The sequence below is a fragment of the Peromyscus eremicus genome, chromosome X (assembly GCF_949786415.1).
Source record: "Peromyscus eremicus chromosome X, PerEre_H2_v1, whole genome shotgun sequence".
Taxonomy (NCBI): Eukaryota; Metazoa; Chordata; class Mammalia; order Rodentia; family Cricetidae; genus Peromyscus; species Peromyscus eremicus.
In genome coordinates this window covers 114,929,343-114,951,609 of record NC_081439.1, presented here as the reverse complement: position 1 = coordinate 114,951,609, position 22,267 = coordinate 114,929,343, and the positions used below count along the sequence as shown (strand labels likewise).

General features: G+C 43.6%; 1 protein-coding gene across 4 annotated transcripts in view; it reads right to left on the bottom strand.

Moving 5' to 3' along the window:
* The window catches only part of LOC131898819 (integrator complex subunit 6-like), a 55,667-nt gene extending 34,550 nt beyond the window's left edge, over positions 1-21,117 (bottom strand). For 2 of the 4 annotated variants that reach the window (XM_059250032.1, XM_059250033.1), the window contains exons 1-2: positions 20,637-21,117; positions 20,427-20,504 (exon numbers count right to left, since the gene is read on the bottom strand). In XM_059250032.1, coding sequence (XP_059106015.1) covers positions 20,427-20,504; positions 20,637-20,747 — 189 coding nt within the window. In that variant the 5' untranslated portion in view covers positions 20,748-21,117. The remainder of the gene's footprint in view (positions 1-20,426; positions 20,505-20,636) is intronic. The other 2 variants (XM_059250030.1, XM_059250031.1) reach the window with 1 other exon arrangement.
* Positions 21,118-22,267: the final 1,150 nt, after the last annotated feature.

The following is a 22,267-nucleotide window of genomic DNA, read 5'->3' as shown; positions in this document are numbered from 1 at the left end:
TGCTTGCCTAGCATGCACAAAGTACTGTATTTCATCACCAACAGTGGGTTAAGTGGGGAGCTGACAGAGGGGCCAACTCACTGGGATTTGAAAAAATGCATGCATCCTGGTTTTTACTGGTCTTACTCATCAATTTGTCAGGATACCTACTCCTTAAAATCTCCTTTCATGGCATAGCTTGAAAGCATTTTACAAATGGTTTCAAGGTCTAAATATCTAACATCTGTTTTTAGGTCAATTCTTAGCCTTTATATTGAATTGGACAATATGAAAAAATTTTAATGTCATTCCATACTTGAGTGCTACAAGGTGTTGAAAGCAATGGGTTTCTTGGTAGCTGCCTGGATCCTATTTCAAGAAAGAAAGTTAATTTTCAATGAGGAAGAAAGGCTAGAAGAAAGAATTTAAAAATTTAGAAAACCTTATTAATGTAACTAATTTCTTCCTAAAAAGCCATTATAAAGAAACAGCAGGATGACGTACATGTTAATATTCTCCATTCACTGCTTGAGGTTATATTTTTTCACAGTTCAATTCAGGACAGTTAATGTGTCCTTTTCCTCTCGAAGTACACACTCCACCACTGAGCTATAGTGCCAGTCCCCAGTGTGGAAGAGTTTCTTTTCTCTGGACTGAGTTTCTCTGGACTGGGAACTGAACTTACAACAGGCATCAGGCATGGGAGGCAAGCACTATACCACCAAGCTGTATCCCCAACCAGGCATTTCTTTCAAATTACTCTACTTCCAAGACATTTCACCCTTGTGTGAAATAATAACTTCCATATATTCTTGCAGAACTATGCTTACAAAGTACGTTCACACTTTGTACTGGCTTAGAACAGTCCAGCCATTTGGTACATTATCACTCTATTCTGTTTGAAAAAGCAAGGAAGAGGTGAAATTTGGTTCTTTTCTGTGGAAGGAACAGTGATGACAAGTAGAGCACCATGTGACTACTGAACACTTGAAATGTGCATGGTTGAAATGAAGATGTGATAGAAGAACAGAATAAACATAGGTGCTTTTCGTGTGTTGAGGACAGACCCTAGGGATCTTCACATGCTGGGCAAGGAATCTAGCACAGAGTTACTTCCTCAGCTCTACACATGAGGTTTTGAGGGTATAGACTCCTCTCCCAAATAATACAAAATCTCACTATTTATTTTATGCTGATTATATTAAAGTGATACTCTCTGAGACATGTTCAGTTAAAATAAACTAATACAGGGCTGGAGAAATGACTCACTGGCTAGGAGCACATCCTGCTTTTGTAGAAGACACAAGTTGGATTCCAATACCCATGTGGGCGGGCTCACAACCACCTGTAACTCCAGCTCCACAGGACTCGTACTCCTCTGACTTCTGAAGACATATGGACTCCCATGCACATATCCAGGTATAGACACACATATATGTAATCAAAGAATAAAATCTCATCGGGCAGTGGTGGCGCACGCCTTTAATCCCAGCACTCGGGAGGCAGAGGCAAGTGAAACTCTGTGAGTTTGAGACCAGCCTGGTCTACAAAGTCAGTTCCAGGACAGGCTCCAAAAGCTACACTGAGAAACTCTGTCTCAAAAAAAACAACCAATCAAACAAATGAATAAACAAATAAATAAAATCTTTAAAAATGTACTAACAAACATAGTAGGACATAGTCTAATAAAATCCATGTAAACTCCTGTTCTTTCTGTCTCAGCCTCCCAAATGTTAAGACTTAATGTAAGTGCCACCACAAAGGGTATTTTTTAAATGTTGCTACTTGACTATTTTCAATTGTATATGGCAGGCATTGTATTATTTCTTTTAATCACTGATGATCTGCTAGGGACATGGAGGTCTGACATGAGGGCTGGCCTTTGAGGGAACAGACAATGGAGTCATTACAAATTTCAGGGCCACGGGAAACAAGATAAAACAATGCCTCTGAAGGACCAGTCTGGTAGCAACAACCAAAACAGACCAGAGGAAGAATGCAAGTCAGAAAAAGAAACTATGTAGTAATCCAGGCTTGGTGCAATCAGGGCCAGAAGCGCGACAGGATAGAGGCAGAGTAAACTGAAAAACATTTGAAACGCACAAGTTATGACTTGGTAATAGAGGGCAGGTCTAAAAGGGGATGATGACAATATTCCTAGCCTGGGATATCTAGAGAAGGAAGGTTAGAGCAAAGGAGTAACCCGGGATGAGTAAAATCCAAAATTGAGCATTCGTTGTCTTCACAGGTCAAGTTTTCAAAGTATCTTAGAAGGATTATGGTGAATAATGGCAGATAATATTTACCAGTGTTTATACACTAGGAATTCACATATGCAAAGTGTAGAGTAGATATATATCATTCTTATCTTAGCCTCAGAAGCATAAGAAAGGTGGTACTACTATTATACCCATTTTCTAGATGAAGATGAGGTTCATCAAGGATAAGCCAGGATCTGAAGCAAGCAAGCCTAACCTTAGAGCATCTCCCTCCCATTTAAACCACTACACTACATACTCCTCCACATATTCTCTAAGTGACCTCATAGACAAGTTCTGTTAGATTAACTAAGTTCAAGGTTAGTAGAGTTTTCAAATTGCATTTTACTCAGCCTGTTTTCCCTGATGGCTAAGTACAGAACACTTGGGGGTGGGGGCAGTAAATTCAAAATTATATGACCCTCATCTAGCCCTGGATGTCACTGACTAACCTGGCATGGTCCAGAATAAGTGTCTGGGGCACTGTTTCTTCATCCAATAAATAAAAGGGCTATAAAACCAATGCTAAGCCAGGCAGGATAGTACACGCCTTTAACCCCAGCCCTTGAGAGGAAGAGACAGGCAGTGAGTTTGAAGCCAGCCTGGTCTACACAGAGAATTCCAGGCCAGCCAGGGCTCCACAATGAGACCCTGTCTTAAATAAAAACAAACAAACAAAAAAACCAAAACTAACATCCCTTCTGATTTTCATATCCTGTAATTCCACACCCCATAGCAATTCTTATCTAAGCATTTATTTACCCTATAATTCTATGTCTTATAATAATCATGTAAGTAAAACTGACCTACAGAAGGAAAGTATCTGCTGCCTCATAAAGCAAGTTAATTTAGGCCTGATTTAAATTTGCATAGCCAGCTCAAAATATCTTTTCATATCAACAGAAAAGCACAGGACTTTCTGTATCTCAGTGACCTCGGTTCTGTTTTCAGCTCTGCCTGACTGTGCACTAGCCACTTATCTCAGTTCTACCTCCGCACAGTACAGAGACTCTCCTCGGAGGAGGGAAGCCTAAAGAGGCTTCTCACTGCCGTCATCTCTACCTTCTAACCCAACTGCTGGGTTTAGGACCAGGCAGCCGGCCCTGTCTTTCCCAGACTATTGCTAAAGCCCCTTGAATTGCCTGCTTTGTTCTCTGACATGTAAGACTTAGGAGGTTGGCTCTTGCCCTAAACAGACCAACAAGGGAGTGTATCAGTATGTAACATCTGCAAACTCTTTGTGATCGTGCATCTAGATTGGATTCTTAGCCTAGCCTTCATCAGGAAGAAAGGTGTTCCTTAGAACTCTGAGCTGACTCTCATGGCTGATGCTTGTAATCCCTGCACTTGGGAAGGCTGAGGCAGGAGGACAGTGAGTTGGAGGCTAGCCAGATCCTGTCTAAAAAACAACAACAAAGGGACTCACCGGTTCTTGTGTCTATTTCTCCACTGGCTTCCAATGGAGGAGGAAAAAGACGCATTTATCACCCCACTCCCCACCCCCAAATCTCAGCATCCTGAACTTCATCCCATTTCCCAGAGACTACTTCTCTAACGTAGGAGTTTGTTAAACTGGAAGAACTCTGCCCTCTATTAAACCTTGCCAGAAGTATAAAGAAGTAAAGGAGCTAGAAGATCAACTGTGCTTGAAGGGGAGGGATGTGGGAGCGGTGTTAGAGCCCTTTCTGAACGCTTCTGCTCTCCCTCGAAAGGTCATTTGTAATCCTTTTCCAAAATATCAGTGACCTTGCTTGACTTAGCATAATTCATAAGTTTAATAAACACAGTGTTAACATTCCCATTCAAAGTAATGCATAAAGATAGGTCAGCTACGCTTAAACGTCCACGTAGGAAGTGTCCCTTACAGACTGTATGTAAACTGAGTATTTATAAAGAGAAAAAGAGATTATTAAGATTTTTCTAGTATGGTTAGCTATCGAAAGATACCAGCAGTGGATCTTCAAAGAGAAAAAACTCCTTACACGTTACACTTCTCTCACACAGCAGGCCGTGACCCTATCTCCGGAATAGCAGAGCTTCCCATGTCCCCAACTTAGTGCTGAGCCACTGCACTGACTGATTTTGGGGGCACATTTGCTCCTCAACCTATCTTGACATTCTCCTGACAGTCCAGTCCAAGCCATCCCAGCTGAGGAGGGCCCTTCAGAGCGACTGAGTAACAAGGGCTGCTGTCGACACCAGGGAGACAACACAATGCTGCTTTCCCTCCTCGCCGCCGCCACACATTTTGTTTTCCATGAAAGAAAGTGAAATCAGCCTGATAGTATTTGTTCTTCATAAGCCTATGCTAAAGAGCTATTCTAGACTTTGTGCTGCTTTGTAGATGGTTACAAACTGGATGATTAACGGATCTGAGTATTTTCCCAGATGTCCCAAGTTAAAGCCAAGGAGTCTAAATATAGCAGGGCCATCAATTCTCTTGTAGAAAGATAAACAATTTTCCTTTTTCCATCTGCTCTCCATAAGTTTAGGGAAAGCTGCTCTGCAGCAACCCAGACAATTGGAATAAATCAATCTCAACAGTAGTTTTTAGCCAATTTACTTTCTTCTTCAATTTGACATTGTATCATCTTTGTTAACATGAACTGTTTCTGTGTCAGTAAACTGATGAGTAAGACAGAATGCTGTAAAAAAAACTAATACGCTCAGCTTTTCCAATCAACCTTGTCTCTCCAGAAAACAAATGCCTTTTCTCTTGGTCCCTGCCCTTATCGTTATGCCAAATTCAGGCAACTTCAAACGCTCAGTGCCAAGAATCTTCTCCTCACCATTAAAGTGGATTCCAGTTCTTCAATTTTCCACCCACCTCCCACTTTGGGGGCTTGTTTTGGTTTGTTTGTTTGGGGTTTTCAAAGACCTTTTTTAAAAAATTGATTTGCTTTATCTTATGCATATGTTTTGCCTGCTTATGTGTACAGGTACCATATACACACCTGGTGGGGCCAGGGAGGTCAGAAGAGGGTATCAGATCGCCTAGAACTAGAGTTACAACGGTCGTGAGCTGCCATGTGGGTGCTGGGCACTAACTCTGGTCTTCTGCAAGAGCAACAAGTGCTCTTAAATTGCTGAGCCATCTCTCCAGGCCCACCTTTAGCTTTTTATTTCTTTTGAGGCAGGGTCTCATCCTGTAGTCCAAACTGCCCTGGAACTCAATATATAGACTAGGCTGATCTTAAACTCTTGACAGTCCTCCTGCCTCAGCTTCTGAAGCACATGAGTTTATAGTCAGATCTAGGTCTGTTTGGACTCCAATCTCTACATAGGAGATGCATCAATAACAGAACACTGTGACAGCTAAAATCACTAACACATCCATTTAAACTGTTTTTATCTAACCTACTCGTGAAGGGAGGAAGCACACATTGTCCATTAACAAGAATGTAACCGTTGCTTTGTGTACCTCCTCCTAAGTCTCTCTTCTTACATGGTATTCTGTCACCCTCTATGGCACATTATTCCCTCAACATTGAGCTATTAAACTCGCTTTCCTTTGTGAGCCTTTTCATAGTTTTTTTCTTATTTTATTTCATTGAGACATAGCCCTGGCTGGCCTGGAACCTGTTTCGTAGAAGAGGCTAGCCTCAAAGTCATAGAGAAGCAGCCTTTGGCTTTTGTGTTTGACTCAAGGTACTAACACTTTCAGGAGACCAAAGGGTACATTTGGTTAGTGTTTGATTAGTATAGCTCTTTCTTACAACACACTTGTTTAAGGACTGCACAGTTCTCTTGCATTCCTTTTTGTTTGAGTTATTTCTTGACAGCTCCTGTGTCCTGAACTCGCTAAAATGTGCAAAGTCCATTCTAATTCACTAAATGACTTCTCTGCTCGAGAACACAGAATGCTATCATTTTGTGGGTCCAACTACTGATGTCCATCCACATGCTTCAGACAAGACAAAAAGAAAAAAACCAGGTGGTGGTGGTGCACACCTTTAATCCCAGCACTCAGGAGGCAGAGGCAGGTGGATCTCTGGGAGTTCCAGGCCACCCTGGTCTACAAAATGAGTTCCAGAACAGCCAGGACTGTTACACAGAGAAACCGTATCTCAGAAAAAAAAAAAAGAGGGATTTGAATTTGGTTCCCAGCACTCACATCAGGCAGCTTACAATCACTTGCAACTCCAGCTCCTAAGGATCAAACACCCTCTTTTGACCTCTGTGGGCATCTGCACTTACATGCACATACATGCACACATACAAATAAATCAATAAATCGTTTTAAAAGCTACTGTGCAGATTGCATGCACTTTTGTTTCAATATTGGCATCAATACGAGACTTTTTTCCAAGGAGTCCCACTACATAGCTCAGGCTAGCTTCAAACTCACAATCTGTATGCCTTAGCCGTCTGACATCCAGCCTAGCTACAGTGAGACATTTTTATGGGCACATATACATAATAAAAATGCACACTAATGGCCCAGGGAAAAACACAGCTGGTCAGGAATGAGACTAAGCCACGCAAACACAACAGAACAGCAGCCCATAACAGAAAGGTCATTTGCAATGTTCTAATATTACACAGCATCTCTTCCCAATAGACTAATTCTTTTTCAAAACTATCTCAAAAAATTATGAGCTGATTTGCACAAAATAAAAGTAACATTTGTTGGTTGTTGAAAATCCACACATAAGAAGAAAACTAGTCTGTGCATTCACCCTTAACCACCTGGATTCTGAAGTAATTGTTGATAGGAGCTGTGCGAAAACCAAATTTTGTAGCAGTGTAAACTGGGGTGCCACTCACCAACTTAAACAAGCGTTTAAGCACGTTAAGTACACCAAGGAGCTACTTTCTGAAACTTCAAGTAATTTCTAAATCACCTTGAATTCCAATCCTCAATTATTCCATTTCCTGCCTTTTCGTCCTACAATTTTCTCCCACCCCTTTTCAGGAAGGAAGCATGGAAATAATCCAGTCTGATCCTTTCCTTTAACAGATGAGGAAACTGACACCACAAAAGGTTAAGTGGCTTGCCCGGGGGTCATGGGTGTAATTAGTAGCAGACTCATGTTAAAACCCTAGGTCTCCTGCCTTCCAGCCCTGCAATGCACACACACCTAAGATGGCACACCCTGAAGGAGTCACAGCAGTGGAAAGCTTTGTTTGGCAGACAGGATGTACTATGTCCAGTTTTTGACATTGGTTTCATATAAAGATACCTAGGTACTGAATCTCTTTTTAACATATAGCTTAAAAGCATCACTTTGAAATGAAGTTTACACGGGGCACAGTGGCACATGCCTTTAAGTCTAGCACTTGGGAAGCAGGGCAGGTGGATGGATCTCTCTGAGTTCAAGGCCAGTCTGATCTACATAGCTAGTTCCAGAACAGCCAGGGCTACAGAGAGACCTTGTCTCCAAAACAACGAAATTTCCAGTGTTACTTTACCTGGGGGAATGTCATGAGAATGGAAGCTCTGCTTTGTGCCTCACTGACATTCTTGTCTGAGAACTGAAGCAGAAGCGATTCCTTACTTTCCAATGCCACGGCTGTCCCAAGAATCCCACAGCCGATTGCCTAGTTATGCAGGCTCTCTTCCATGGAGACAGAAGTGCAGAGACTGGGGTTTCTCACTAAACAAATGTGCTTCTAGGCAACTCCAGGCCAATTTAAACCAAACCATCTTGGTCTGGTTCAGGCTAATAAACCACTAAAGGTCATACTCCTTCCCCTCCCCCAGTCCCTCTGCAGCCTCCCATCATTATAACAGCAGTTTAAAAGCACCTTCTGTCACATCATCCCCCTCAAGTCACACCCTTAATGGGATACTTTCAGTTCACTTCCTTCCCTCTCCCTCCCCCACCCCGGGCAGCCTGGGATCTCTAGTTCCTTTGTTACTGAGGTTCTAAGAGTTGTGGACACAGTGGAGAGTCACACTCAGCAGGTAGAAGAGACAGGTCTGGCTGCATGTTAGGCCAGAAATGATGAAGCATAAATTTATAGGCTGACACATGGAGCAGTCTCAGAGAGCTCTAAAAACCCAAGAAAGTTGGACTTGGCTCTGTAGGCACGGAGAGTCTTTGAAGGTTCGCGGGGAGGGTGATGTGATGAAATGAAATTTTAAAGAGAGCTAACATTTGGTTTGAGGGGAGAGTAGGAACATGGGAGGCCCCTGGAAGACCAATTAGAAGGTTGGTATAATGTTCAAAGCATTGAAACATTGAGGGCTTGGACCGAGTTGAAGACAGGGGTGTAGGAGACATTTCAGAGGAATGCCATCTAGGTCTTAGAAAAAAAGATGGAAAGGCATAATCAAAGCTGCATCGTGGTTTGCTTTCAATCCTAAGTGACTAAAAGAGGGGACTATAGAAGGTTTTAGATCTGTGGATGTCCTACCTGTGACTGAGGACATCCTATAGTCAGCTGAGATACCTGAGTGAAAAATAGAAAGCGGGGAGCATCCATACAGACAGACTATCCAAAACCATGAAAGGAACAGGATGCATTCATTCATCAAAGGAAAAACTTAAGAGACAGGACAAGGATGGTAAGATAGAAAAGCAGGGAAGCAGAATAGAGGAAGTGACAAGTTTCTAGAAGGAAGAGGTAGTTACTTTCAAATTTAGCTAAGGGCAAGGAGAAGAAACATTAGTAAACTCCTTGCAAAGTCATGTAGAAGTCCAAGGCGTTCCTTTTTTAACTTTGTACTTATTATTATTGTGCATGTGTGTATTGGATGTGTGAGCCCACGTGACACGGCGCAAATGTGAAATCAGTTCCTTCCTTCCACCTTGAGTGACTTCAGAGGATCATACTCAGGTTGCCAGGCCTGTGCAGTCAGTTCTTGTACCCCGTGAGCCATCACATCAGCTGTGCCCCCCCCCCCAAAAAAAAAGCAGTTCTAAAGCAAAGAAACCCTAAGGCTTCCATAAACCATATTTTCTCAATAGTAGTATTCCTTGGCTTCACAGATAAAACTGTTGAGTCGTTTTTTGCTCAGTAGCATTCAAGTCCTAGCCCTTGGCTTTGGTACTAAATTTACCAGATTATTCAAGCCAGGGGGCAGGACATAAGTAATTAGAGCAGCGCTTCTCAGCCTTCCTAACACTGTGACCCTTAATACAGTTCCTTGTGCTGTGGTGACTCCCAGCCATAAAATTATTTCATTGCTACTTCATAACTGTAATTTTGCTACTGCTATGAATTGTAATGTAAATATCTGATATGCAGGATATCTGACATGCAGCCCCGTGAAAGGGTGGTTCAACCCCCCAAGGGGTCAAGACCCACATGTTGAAAATTGCTGAATTAAAGAGTGGAAAGTAGTAATGAATTGGAGAATCAGAAAGTATACAAAGCTCTACCTTTTCCTGTCAGCATGTGGCACAGTACCACAAAAGTCTGCATATAATGTTTTTCCAGTCACAACCTCAGTGGTAATTCTGCCAGTGTCTCCAGTTCTTTTTTAAAACCCACCTCCCCATTCCAGGTCATCTAAATAAGTAAGACAGTACTCTCTCTCAACCACGCTTTGAGGAGACTGGAAGCTCTGGATGAAATAAGGGCCGTACCAGCAGGGGAGGCCCAGACCTATCCGGAGTCTGGTGCATCTAGAGCTTGAAAAAAAACCCTGCTTCAGTCAGGCAGTGGTGGCTCACACCTTTAATGCCAGCACTCACAGAAGCAGGTGGATCTCTGTGAGTTCGAGGCCAGCCTGGTCTACAGAGCAAGTTCCAGGACAGCCAGGACTGTTATACAGAGAAACCCTGTCTCAAAACAAACAAACAAACAAACAAACAAAACCCTGCTTAAGCTACAAGTTTCAGCTTAGAAGACACCAAGTGGCTCCTGTGGAGGGCACTAAATACTTTTCTTCCCTCACAATAGAAATACCTATCAGGTGATTGGTAAAGCAAAGAAACATAGTCATTTCCAGGCATCTTTGAGTAGCCAAGAACCACCTTGCTGTTTCTGCCAACCTGCTACTGTTTTCACAGGGCCTAGTCAGCCTCCCCACTTGCCAGAATATACATAATATACCCTATCTCAAGTTCCATCCACTCTGTACCGGAATAACTCCACGACTGTGCTAAACAGGGGCCCAACTGTGGGATATCAAAGGCAGAAACGTACAACGATATTCACCTGGAAAGAGCCAGCTAACTAATAAAAAAAAAAAAAAAAAAAAAAAAAAAAAAAACATCTGCAGCAATACTTTTCCCTTGCTGGGTGATTGCTAAGTTACTATGCACTATCGTATTAGAAGAGCTTCTGGATGGAGGCATGTTGCTATCAGCTGTGTTTCTTAACCTCTCCGGGCCCCAGATAAACGTCTCCGACTTATCTACTAAGTGGTGATAATAATACCTTTGACATAGGCTGACTGGGGAGATAAACTAAATAAACTCTTTATATTCACTGGCAAGCTGCCCTGTATATAAGCATTGCTCAATAATTGTCAGCTGCTATTATTAGAAAGCAAGCATTTGACTGTTCGCTTTTACAAGGAAGCAGCCACAAGTCAATTCGTATCTGAAATATATGGTATACCAGAAGGTCTAGACAACACATTTGACCTTAAGATAGGATTCAGGAGGACCCAAAACTTGGCTACAAAAAAACCTTTTAATAGTGCTGGGGCCTCACACACTCAATTACTCTAGCACTGTGCCACACTCTAGTCCCTCCCACATCTTTTGCATGTTATTAACAGGCTTCTTCTCTGTACTTGCATCCTCATAATTACACACTTAGTCTTTAAACTGGAGCCTTTATAGTAACAATGCAATCAGATGGCCCTGGAAACCCCATTAAGAGTTGAATCCCCCAGAAGTAAGACTCCTAGGTGCTTTCTGACAGGTGGACCCCACCACCACCACAAAGCATTTCCCTTTAAGGCTTCTGATGTCTTCCCATACTAAGACAGCACCGTGCAAGGATCATTAAAATAATTCAAACTCTCTTTTGTTTCTTAGCTTTGCACTATGCTGAGCTGAAAAAATGAACTCTTTATCATACTTTTCCCAGAGAATCTGGGGCCAAGTAGCTAGGGAAATCTAATAAGAGACATAGTAAATACTTTCATAAATATTTTAATAACACTGAAAGCCTGAAACAGGCTTTTTTGTCACCAATATGGCAAAACCATTTAGTGTCACCAATTAAAACACGTTTGAAATGAATTCTGAATTATCCCAGTTAGATTCGTTCATAAGTGTACTATGTTATACTTAGCCCAGGAAAAAAATTCCAACCCAACCAGTTGGGTCGGCAACTGCATCCAAAAACCTAAGCAACCAAACTAGCTTTCAGTACAGTCAAGAACGGGATGCTTTCGTATTTTGCCCCAGGGCCGAGGGTTATCCAGCCATCAACTCTGAACTGTAAGATAACCTTTCATGTATAAATGAGGCCTTTATGATGCTGTTCATTTTTAAACAGGACTCTGAAACGATCCTCCTTCAGAAACAGTTTCCAGGGCCTGCACATGAGAAATCACCTTCAGAAAAAGGACAGAGCGACACTGCTCATAGAAATGCAGTGCAAGTCATGGATGTAACTTTATATTTCCAAGCAACCATGTTTAAAAAAATATAAAAGCTAGAAATGGCAGTATGTGCCTATAGTCCAGCCTATAAAGAGGTAGTTAGCAGCAGGAAAATCACTTCGTTCGAGGCCAGCCTGAGCAACATGGTAAGAGACCACACAGACATACGCAGAGACACACACACCAAAAATGAAAAAATAACTGGATTATTATGCAATTTATTTAACAGACTAGAACAAAAAATGTATTTTGCCTTATTCAGCACACTTGTAAACCATCCACTTTTGAAGTGCTCAACAATCACACAATCATGGCTTGTGGATGCTATGCCGAAGAGTAGAAAAAATAGAAACTCTAGGGCCACTGACAGGGGTCGGTGCTTGTTCCCAGCCTGACGACCTCAGTCCTATCCCTGGTTGTACACAGTGGAAGGAGAGAAGCGACCTTCTCTGCCGTCCACACAAGCACCAGAGTAGCACATGCAGATGAGCACAGGCAGGCGCAACAACAGTAATTGTAAAAAGTATGAACAGCTGGCACGTTTGAAAAAGACATGCCAACCGCCTCTGCCATCTCAGCCCCTTGCTGTCTCCACTGGAGCCTCTTTCATGTCCTCGCCCAGCACTGGCAGTGCCAAGCCCTGACAGGGAGCTGTTCTGAGGAAGAAAGGGGGAGTGGAGACCATGTGTTTTTAACAAATCAGGCTGGAAATCCTAACCCATTTACCAACAGAAACAAGAATAAACACAATAGTTCCATGGCCGAGTGACCTCTCTGGGTTCAAAAGGCTTTCCTGAGGAGGAAGCTCTGGAAAGTCAATCATTACTTGTAAGCTTGTATTCAAGAGGTAAGTAAGTATACCAGGCTTCCAACATCTATCCATGGGGTTGGACTAGATCTCACACGCACGCTCTCCCTAAAGTATCAGGAGCCTCTTGTTTAACGATCTAAATTAAAGGAGTTAAGTTTTCTTTATTCAGATCCCACCCCCACCCACACAGAGGCCCCTCCTTCAGCCCGGCCCTTCCCTAGAAAGCACATTTCTCCCCAAGACACAGAACAGCTGCCTTGTTTGGTCACTGTGAAACGAAGAAGCCTGTGTTCCCAGCAGTTCATATTCTCTTCCAGAAGCAAAGGCAAACTGAAAAGGAAAATATTTGCCTTCTCCTTACCTGCACCTGGCCCTCTCCATCCCCAATCCCAGTGCCAAGACCAAATCCCAAGTAGCCAGCACAAATGAAAAGCAGGCAACTTCAACTAACCCTTCCGTGTTACCCCACTGTCTCTCCCCTTCTTCTCCATCCTGGCCCACTTCAACAAACACTGGGAAATAATAAGCAAACAGACGCAGACGACAAAGCCTGCCCGATTTCTCTTCCAATTCACCTCAGACACCTTCTTCTCGGAAGAAATAGACAAACTGTAGCATGTCAGTTTCAAAACTCCCAGGCTTTGTCTGAACTAGCCACAATTCTAATCAGACAACCTGAGTTCTCAGAGTCTTACACACCCTCCCTCCTTCACCTCCGATCCTTCGGTTGAGTCCACTACTCTGTGATTCCCGTTCTCCCCTTGAGCTGGGTGTTTCTTGGTATTACCCTAAGTCTCTAGAACAAAGCCTGGTGCACAGAGGTTGTTCAATACATATAAACGCATGCCTAGACGGCAGAAGTAGGGAGGCACTGTCAGACCACCCTTGGGAAGCACCATTTTGATCATATCACTGTAGTGATAAAAGCTGCATTTCCCTGCAAGAAAGAGGGAGTGCAGGCGGTGAAGGGAAATTAGAATGTTAATGGTGATTACTATCTGGAGAGAAATCTTGAAAATGGGAGTGAGGGTAGGAAAGGGGGTAAGCTTTTGTGTATACACATCGCCAAAAATGTTTTTTTCCCTTTGAGTACCTACTAGAGAGTAGGCACTCTCTAGTATTTGAGGCACAAATATCCCTATGTTCAAATGCATGCCTTTAAAATGTTCACATTAGGGAGCTCAAGATGAACACTAACATATTCAACATGCTAGGAGCTGTGGATGTATCTCAGCAGTAGAATGCTTGCCTAGCATGCATGAAGCCTTGGATTCTACCCCAAAAAAACAACAGCAACAATACACACACACACACACACACACACACACACACACACACAGAGAGAGAGAGAGAGAGAGAGAGAGAGAGAGAGAGAGAGAGAGAGAGAGAGCGCTAAATGCAGAAGCGGGACTATGGCGAAAGTATTAAGGGATCAGTGTTAAGAACTCACAAGGGAATTTGTTACAGTGCTTGGAGTGGATGGAAGTGGGAAAGAGGAGCCAGATCACTTTAGAGAATACAATGAAGGGTGGAAGTTGACCGGGTGTGATAGCACACGTGCCTTTAATTCTAGCACTCAGGCAGCTGAGGCAGGAGGATAGAGAAAAAACAGAGCCCAACATGGTGGCACATGCCTGTAATCTCAGCACGCAGGAGGCTGAGGCAGGAGGACTGCTCCAAGTTCGAAGTCAGTCTGGGCTACCTAGTGATACCTGGATCAAACAAAACAAAGTAAACTGAAATATGTCCAAGTTACAGAGGATGGTATAGACAATGATACAGAGGAGCTATAATGCGTTTGGAGATGAGGGCTTCATTTCTCCTGATGACTGGAGCCTGGCTTTGTGTGGAAAGAAGAAAAATGGAGAGACACTGTTGGAAAAGTAACACCGGTCCAGATCAAGGGCATCACTAGTGTCTAGGCCAAGGTGTATGGATTTTATTCTGACATCTAATGAAGTATCCTGAAGGATTTTTAAATTTTTTCTCATTTTAAAATTTTCATTCATTTTTTGTAGACAATATCTCACTCTGTAGCCCAGGATAGCTTGGAATTCACTATGCAGGAACTAAGAACTCATGTCAATTCTCCTGCATCAGCCTTCCAAGTGCTGGTCTCATAGGAGTATGCCACCATTCTGGCTTGGTTTGGTTTTGGAGACAAGGTATCAACACGCAGGCCAGGCTGTGATTCCAAGCGTGAGCCACCATGCCCAGCGCCCGCAGGAGTTTTCACAGGAGAATGACTATTTTGTTTTATTTAAAGACCAACAGACTTAGCAATGAAGGAAGAATGACTGGAGGGCGAGACTAGCTACCGACTGAATGGCAGCTGCGACACTGGCCCAGGTGAAGAGTGACAAATGTAACCCTTAAGGAATGGCTACAAGAAAGGCTTGGGACACAATGGAGATGGGTTTCTACAATGTCATCTGATTTCCCCTAGCCATCATCTTCCGGCTGATGCCTGATCTCAACACTGAGCTTACAAAACAGACCTTTGCCAGAGATTCAGGCTTCTACAGTTAAGTCTCTCTTTCTATTTTGGTTTCACAATAACTATTGTCAAATACTTCACATAGCTAGTGAGGAAGGAAAGGGAGAAAGAAAGCCAGGATCAAGCTAGGCATGGTGGTGCGTACTGTTAATCTCAGCACTTGAGAGGCAAAGGCAGGCTGATCTCTGTAAGTTCAAAGCCAGCCTGGTCTACATAGAGAGTTTCAAGACAGCCAGGGCAACATAAGGGACCTTGTCTAAAAGGGGAGGTGCAAACAAAATCATGGGGAAAACAATTAATCATTAAAATGAATGTGCTGCTTTTGAGCATTTGGGGATTTTGAGTTTTAAAAGTATCTTGCATTGCCTAACATGGCTCTTACAGGTTATGTTGCTACTATTTTACCTCAAAACATTTCTACAGAGTCTTAGCCATAAGGACCCTCTTAAAAGATGCTCCTTTAGCCAGGCAGTGGTAGCACAAGTCTTTAATCCCAGCACTTGGGAGGCAGAGGCAGGTGGGGCAGAGGCAGGTGGATCTCCAAGTTTAAGACCAGCCTGGTCAACAGATCTAGTTCCAAGACAGCCAGGACTTTACAGAGAAACCCTGTATTGAAACCCCCCCCCCAAAAAAAAAAAGAGTTGCTCCTGTAATACCTAATTAAAATTCTAGTCCATGTCTGTTATCACTTTTTTAAACCTTAGGTTTACTTCCTCAGTCTATAGGCCGGAATTCTTCCTCTTTCTGGCTCATATTGACAAAGGCATGTAGACACCAATAAGCAAAAGCAGCTACACAATGTGAAAAAGCAATATCCAAGAAAATCACTCATTTTTTCAATTTACTACTTTAGTATGTAGGATATTTCTTTGAAACATTATCTCTTCTTATTTATAACATACTTCTGACTACTATTTATGCACATGTTTCAACTATTTCTAGAAAGATGATTCTGTATCATGTTAAAAATAATCTCCTTTAACCGGGCGGTGGTGGTGCACGCCTTTAATCCCAGCACTCGGGAGGCAGAGCCAGGCGGATCTCTGTGAGTTCGAGGCCAGCCTGGGCTACCAAGTGAGTTCCAGGAAAAGGCGCAAAGCTACACAGAGAAACCTTGTCTCGAAAAACCAAATAATAATAATAATAATAATAATCTCCTTTAAATAAAAATAATTTTAATAAAGTGGCTTCAAATACAAAATTATTTTGAATACTTTCACTGGAGAGAGCTCAGGCTAATGGCTTACTTTCTTCTGACAAGTCTGCCTCTCCCAGTCACAGAATAAACGGAAATTATGATTCATAACAAAACAAAACATACAAGACAGCAGAATCTCAGGCAAGACCATTAAGAACTATGCCACAAAACCCCTCACACAATATTTTTAAAGCCCTGTACTATATTCATCTTCTAAGGATACACTGGAAATTATAAAATACTAAACAAGGGTATCCTAGCATGTACACTGAAAATATACTGCATATATATATATATATATATAGAGAGAGAGAGAGAGAGAGAGAGAGAGTGTTAATACTTGTAACACAATATATGAAACATGTTTACAAAACAACACTAACACAGGTTTAACACAAGTATTTGCATTTTTTATGTGGTCCCTAAATCAAGCTTAATTCCACCCATACCCAGAGTGCTGCAAGGAACAGGTATGACTGATATTAAAAGAGTAGACAGCTATGTGCCAAGAGGTATGCAGTGCAAAGTTACTAAGTCTTTGGTGAAATACTATATTTACATACTCAACAGCATACATTAGTGAAAAACTCCTGTTGCAGTAACTCCTCCCAAGATTATATTTACATACTCAACAGTATACATTAGTGAAAAATTCCTGTTGCAGTAACTCCTCCCAAGATTATATTTACATACTCAACAGCATACATTAGTGAAAAATTCCTGTTGCAGTAACTCTTCCTAAGATTATATTTAGATACTCAACAGTATACATTAGTAAAAAATTCCTGTTGCAGTAACTCCTCCCAAGATTTATTGTCAAAGCTTGTAAGTGGATATACTGGGAAGAGTTGCATGCCTGTTAAAATGAAATCTCCCAAGCAAATGCACAACTCAGGCCTGCTACAGTTGCAAGACCAGAGGACCTGCTAGCAGAACAGAATTCATTTGGAAGCATTTGGAGCTGGACAGAGTCCAGATTTGAGAAGTAAACTGTTACACTGTTTCTGCGGCCTCAGAGAAAGTGAAAATGACACTGACTTTATTTCTTCTGCAGAACAATTGGCTACCAATAAAACACTGCCACCCCTCCACTTTGCTGGAAGGACCTGGGCCCCTTCACTGCAAACACTGAAGTTTCAAGCAGGAACCAAGGTGCCTGCTGACAATCCACGCAGGACCTGTTTGATAGCATGTGTGTATGAGAGAGAGGGCAGACCTACAAGGCTCCCAGCCACAGCAAGTGAAAATCTGTCCTGAATTTTATGAAAAATATCACCAGATGCTCCAAAATTTCCAAATTTCCAAGCAAGCTACAACCCCAAAAAGCAAAAGAACTAAGTTATTACAGGCAGAGGAGAGAGTTGGGCTAGGCAGAAGGTAATATTCAAAAGAGAAATTCAGAAAATTCTTACCTAAATATGGTCTATCAATAAGAATGTTGGTAAGGGACAAGAATATCATCAGATTCTTAACCTTTCCTTTCATGGGTTAAATGAGAACTGAAAAGGCTTGGGAAGGCATAAAGACTAAGATGAAGTGATTAATAATTAAACATAGTATACAAAGTATCTTCTCACATTTAATCTACAGGAGAAAAAAATCAAAGGTAGACTGCTTCTTGTTTAAGGGGAAGATGTAAAGCGGTAGGATAAAAAGAGCTAAAATAAAAAAAAAGAGCTAAACTGAAATTTAAACTAAAACAACATTGAACGTTTTCTTCTGTTCCACACAAATATTGAGTGCTTCATAAACAAGTGGCTAAGATACACAGCCATTAAAAAGTACGCGGCAACTCAGGGTAATTCACTGAACGAAGTAACTAGGAAGGCACAGTATAACTAAGCACACTGGCTGGGAATGCAGCTCAGTGGCAGAACACTTGCCCAGCATTCAGGAGGGCCTGAGTTGTATCCCAGCACTGAAAAAAGTAGTCCGAGCCACGGGATTCCAGTGGTGGACTTAAAGATGGAGTAATGGCTGTTAAAGTGGGCAAAACATTTTATTCCTTCCGAGGGAAAAGATTTTGCAAATTGTCATTTAATTCTTTTCCTTTCTTCTCTTCTTCTTTTTTTTTTTTTTTTGAGAAAGTGTCTCAATATATAACCCTGGCTGGCCTAGAACTTCCTGTGTAGATCAGGCTTGCCTCAAACTCATAGAGATCGGTCTCCCTCTGCCTTCTGAGTTCTGGGATTAAAGGCATGCAATACTATGACAGGCTGTCATGTAATTCCGATAACTCAAAAAACTATTTTAGGAACTGTTATCAGTCCTCACAAAATGCTCAGTAAGTTGTACCTTTATAGAAAAAGATACATACACTGTTTTTGTACGTCGTCTTCCACTGCTACAAATTACTGAGTATATCATCTCCAAATAGCCATACCACAAATGGTAGGCTCTTACTGCTGTTATTAATAGTCAAAAGATGTAAACATTTGGACGCTGGATCTTACTTGATTTTTCTATGGTGAGGATAGAATGTTTGCAAGGCTTCATATTTGTAAGTGCTCCATCACTAAAAGTTAGGTCTCCAGCCCTATACTTGCAATTATGTTAGCCCAGGCTGGCTCGGAAAACTGCCATTTTCTAAAAACATATGACATTTTGCAAGATGTCTAGTAGCTCGATTGGGGGTGGTGGTAGATAAATAAAAATTGAAAACAAAGTAATGAAACCAGAATAATGTTAGGAGGAACCTGCAAATTAAACTTTTAATCAAAGCTGAGACTTACCAAATAAGTCTCTTCACTTTCATTATGTCTGAAAGAACACCCTGGCTAACTTAATCACTTTGAGAGGTATCTTTCATCAAAACAATTCGCTAAACCAAGGCTTACAACACATCCAGACTGAACCTCCTGTTAATTTACTAAGGTGATTTAGACCGGGGGGTGGAGGGGGAGTGGGAGAGACGGACACACTCGCTAGTAAAAGACATGGGGGATAATGGTAACAACCTTCTAAATTTTCAAAATACAAGCACGATCCCTATGCAGGATGATTTAACAGTTTGAGTTCCTCTTATCAAGCTACTGCAGGCAAACCAGTTCTTTATCTCTTCACCATGGGAACACAAAAAAACTACCCCACGGAGGCTAAGGGTCAGATCCTGAGAATCAAATCATCGAATTTGACTAGTGCATCTGCTCTGAGTCCAATCTTGCCCTTGGCAAATCCCTATGCAGCTAAGAGCAAACCTAATTTCGGATGCAAATAGGTAGGCTAGCTCCCTAAAAACCTCTAGCCCCTGTTAAACCAGTTCCCTAAGGAGATTCTGCGCAGGCACCCCCCCCCCAACCGCCCCCCCCCACACACACACACACATTCAGTGGTTGCTTCGCAGGAATTTCCAATGAAACAGCAACAGTCGCTAAGGTAACTGAGAGCCGGGCTCAATGTGACTGAGAGCGGAGCAGAAAGGAGCGTTCAGGGTCTGGGAGCTGGGAGCAGCCCAGGCGAACCATTTCCAAACGGGTGGGGGGGGGGTGGGGGGAGGGCGGGGGGGGGGCGCGGGGGCGGGGCCCAGGGGCTCCAATGCAAAGGAGCAGCTCCCGGAGGCCCGCTCTAGTGCGTCCCTGCGCTGGGCAGGAAGAGGAGGGGAAGATGTGGTGGAGGAGAAGAGGACGGGAGCAGGAGGAGGGAGAGGAAGCCCTGGCAGGGCGGGCCGAGGGATGGAAGGAGGGTCCAGAGGAGGAGCCCGGGCGGCAGGAAAGCCCGCGCTGGGCTAGGAGCACGTTAGGGCGGAGTCCCAGGCGAAGGGGCCGCAGCCTCACCAAGGGCCTTGAGCCCTCCTTCCTCAGCCTCCTCCCCTCCCTCCTTTCCATCTCAGCAGCGCCCTCACCCTGCCTCCGGCTGCCTCATACAAAAGCAAAATGTCCGCCATCTTCCGAGGTGATCGCAGCCGTCGCGCTGCAAGCTTAGCCCTCCCGTGCCTTTTCTACACGGGCTGCCCATTCTCGGGTCCCTCTCTGCGACCCCCGGCCGCCGCTGACCTCCCCGCTCCTCCTGGCCTTCGACGCCCCGCACCCAAGCCCGTCCCGCAGGGCGACGCAGGATCGCTACGGGCGGAGGCAAAGGGGCTCAGCGGCTCAGGCTGGCGGACGCGCTCGCTCTTCCCGCCCGCCCGCCCGCCCGCCCGCCCGCCGCCGCGGCTCCCCGGCTGGCCTGGTTACCTTGATGCAGTACGGAGGCTCATCGTAGGTGACCAGCATGTACCTGTCTCCGCGGCTGGCCGGGTCCCGGGCTCGCAGCTGCGGGGCGAGGGTGACGGAGGGATCGCGTAGGAAACGAGGGGAAGCGATACAAACGTTACAGAAGCACCTCAGTCCAACCGCCCCCATCCCGCAGGAGCAACCCCCATCTCTCCTCTCCCCTCCTTTTACCTTCAAGAATAACTCCACAGCGCCTTTGGCAATGTCCAAATAGGAGGTGCCCAGGTCAGTGCGCTGGTTCATGGAGGCGGACGTATCTATGAGGAACAGCAGGATGGGCATCTTCCACTACACCTTTGGTTCTGGTCCCCACTCTCCCGGCCCCTTTGCCCTCGCTGCCACGTATGGCTACCCAAATCCTGAACTCTCACAGAGCCAGGGAGCAAGAGGAAGAGGGGCAGATGGAATGGGATAGATGGGACCGCTCCTGGCCTCCTCTTTCTGCAGCTCCAACTCCTCTCCCTTCAAGAGAACTTGAAAGTGTGAGTGTGTGTAGGTCTCGGGGCCGTCCCTCTTCCCCTCTTCTGCCACCACTACTGCCTGCTGCTGCCGCCGCTGCCAGGACTACTGCCTAAGCATCCGTCCACGCTCACTAGAGCGCTCGCCCCGGACTGAGAGCCCTCTCTGTTCACTGACACAACTTCTGTCTGCTCACCTACCATCAGCACCATGTGACCAGAACCCACGCCATTGGCTGCCAATTATCTTTAATTTGCATATTCATTAGATGACAGGGTAAGGGGAGGGACTTGGGTCAAGCCTAAGAGTTGAAGTTTGAACCCTTGCTGGAGGTAAGGAGCTAGAGAGTAAAGAACCCTCTTTAAGCTCAGATTCTCCTTTAAAGGATTGGGAAGCCCTTAGGGTAATTTGTTTGGTCGTTTCGATAGATTTTCTTTTGTGCTTCAAAGATGGTGATTCGAAAGGAAGAGAAAATTGAGCAACAGTTGTACAAAACAGATGTTTAGGCAGGCTGCACAGAAAACGTTGTGCTAACTACAATTAATCAGTCCTGCCAGTGGCTAACACCAAAACATTTCAGTAGCAGCAAACATATTTCCTGGCCATACTTGCTCGAATTTCTTTAGCGTAGTCCCTCTTCCTGATCAGTGTTTATGTGTCATTATCTCGGTTGTATTCGGCATGTAGCTACTTAAAAAGGATACTAGCACTGAAACAGTTCCCCTAAGCTATCTTTTTGCAAAGACAGGCTTTCTCAAGCTTTGAATCACTGGCCAACCTGTGATACTTCAACCACTGTTGTGACTATTATTATTATTATTATTATTATTATTATTATTATTATTATTGGTTTTTCGAGACAGGGTTTCTCTGTGTAGCTCTGGCTGTCCTGGAATTCGCTCTGTAGACTAGGCTGGCCTCGAACTCACAGAGATCCGCCTGGTTCTGCCTCCCGAGTGATGGGATTAAAGGCGTGGGCCACCACCGCTCGGCCCATTATTTTTAATATAGATGATTTGTGGGTAGGGCTGAAGCACATTAGTAGAATGCTTGCCTAGAACATGTGATGCCCTGGGTCTGATTCCCAGCACCGATGCTGATGATGATGCAGAGGATTTCTAGCAATATTCTATGTACAAGTTGGAATCTTGGGGTTCAATGAGTGTACAATTTTAATGAGAAGACCACATACATATCTGCAAATGTTTTCTATATTGCTGTAGCCATCCTGTGTATATGTTCTCTCTCTCTCTACATATATATACACACATATATGTATATATATTATGTTTTCTGAAAAATAAGATTTCAGAAGTGATTCCATGATAGTTTATGAACCACAG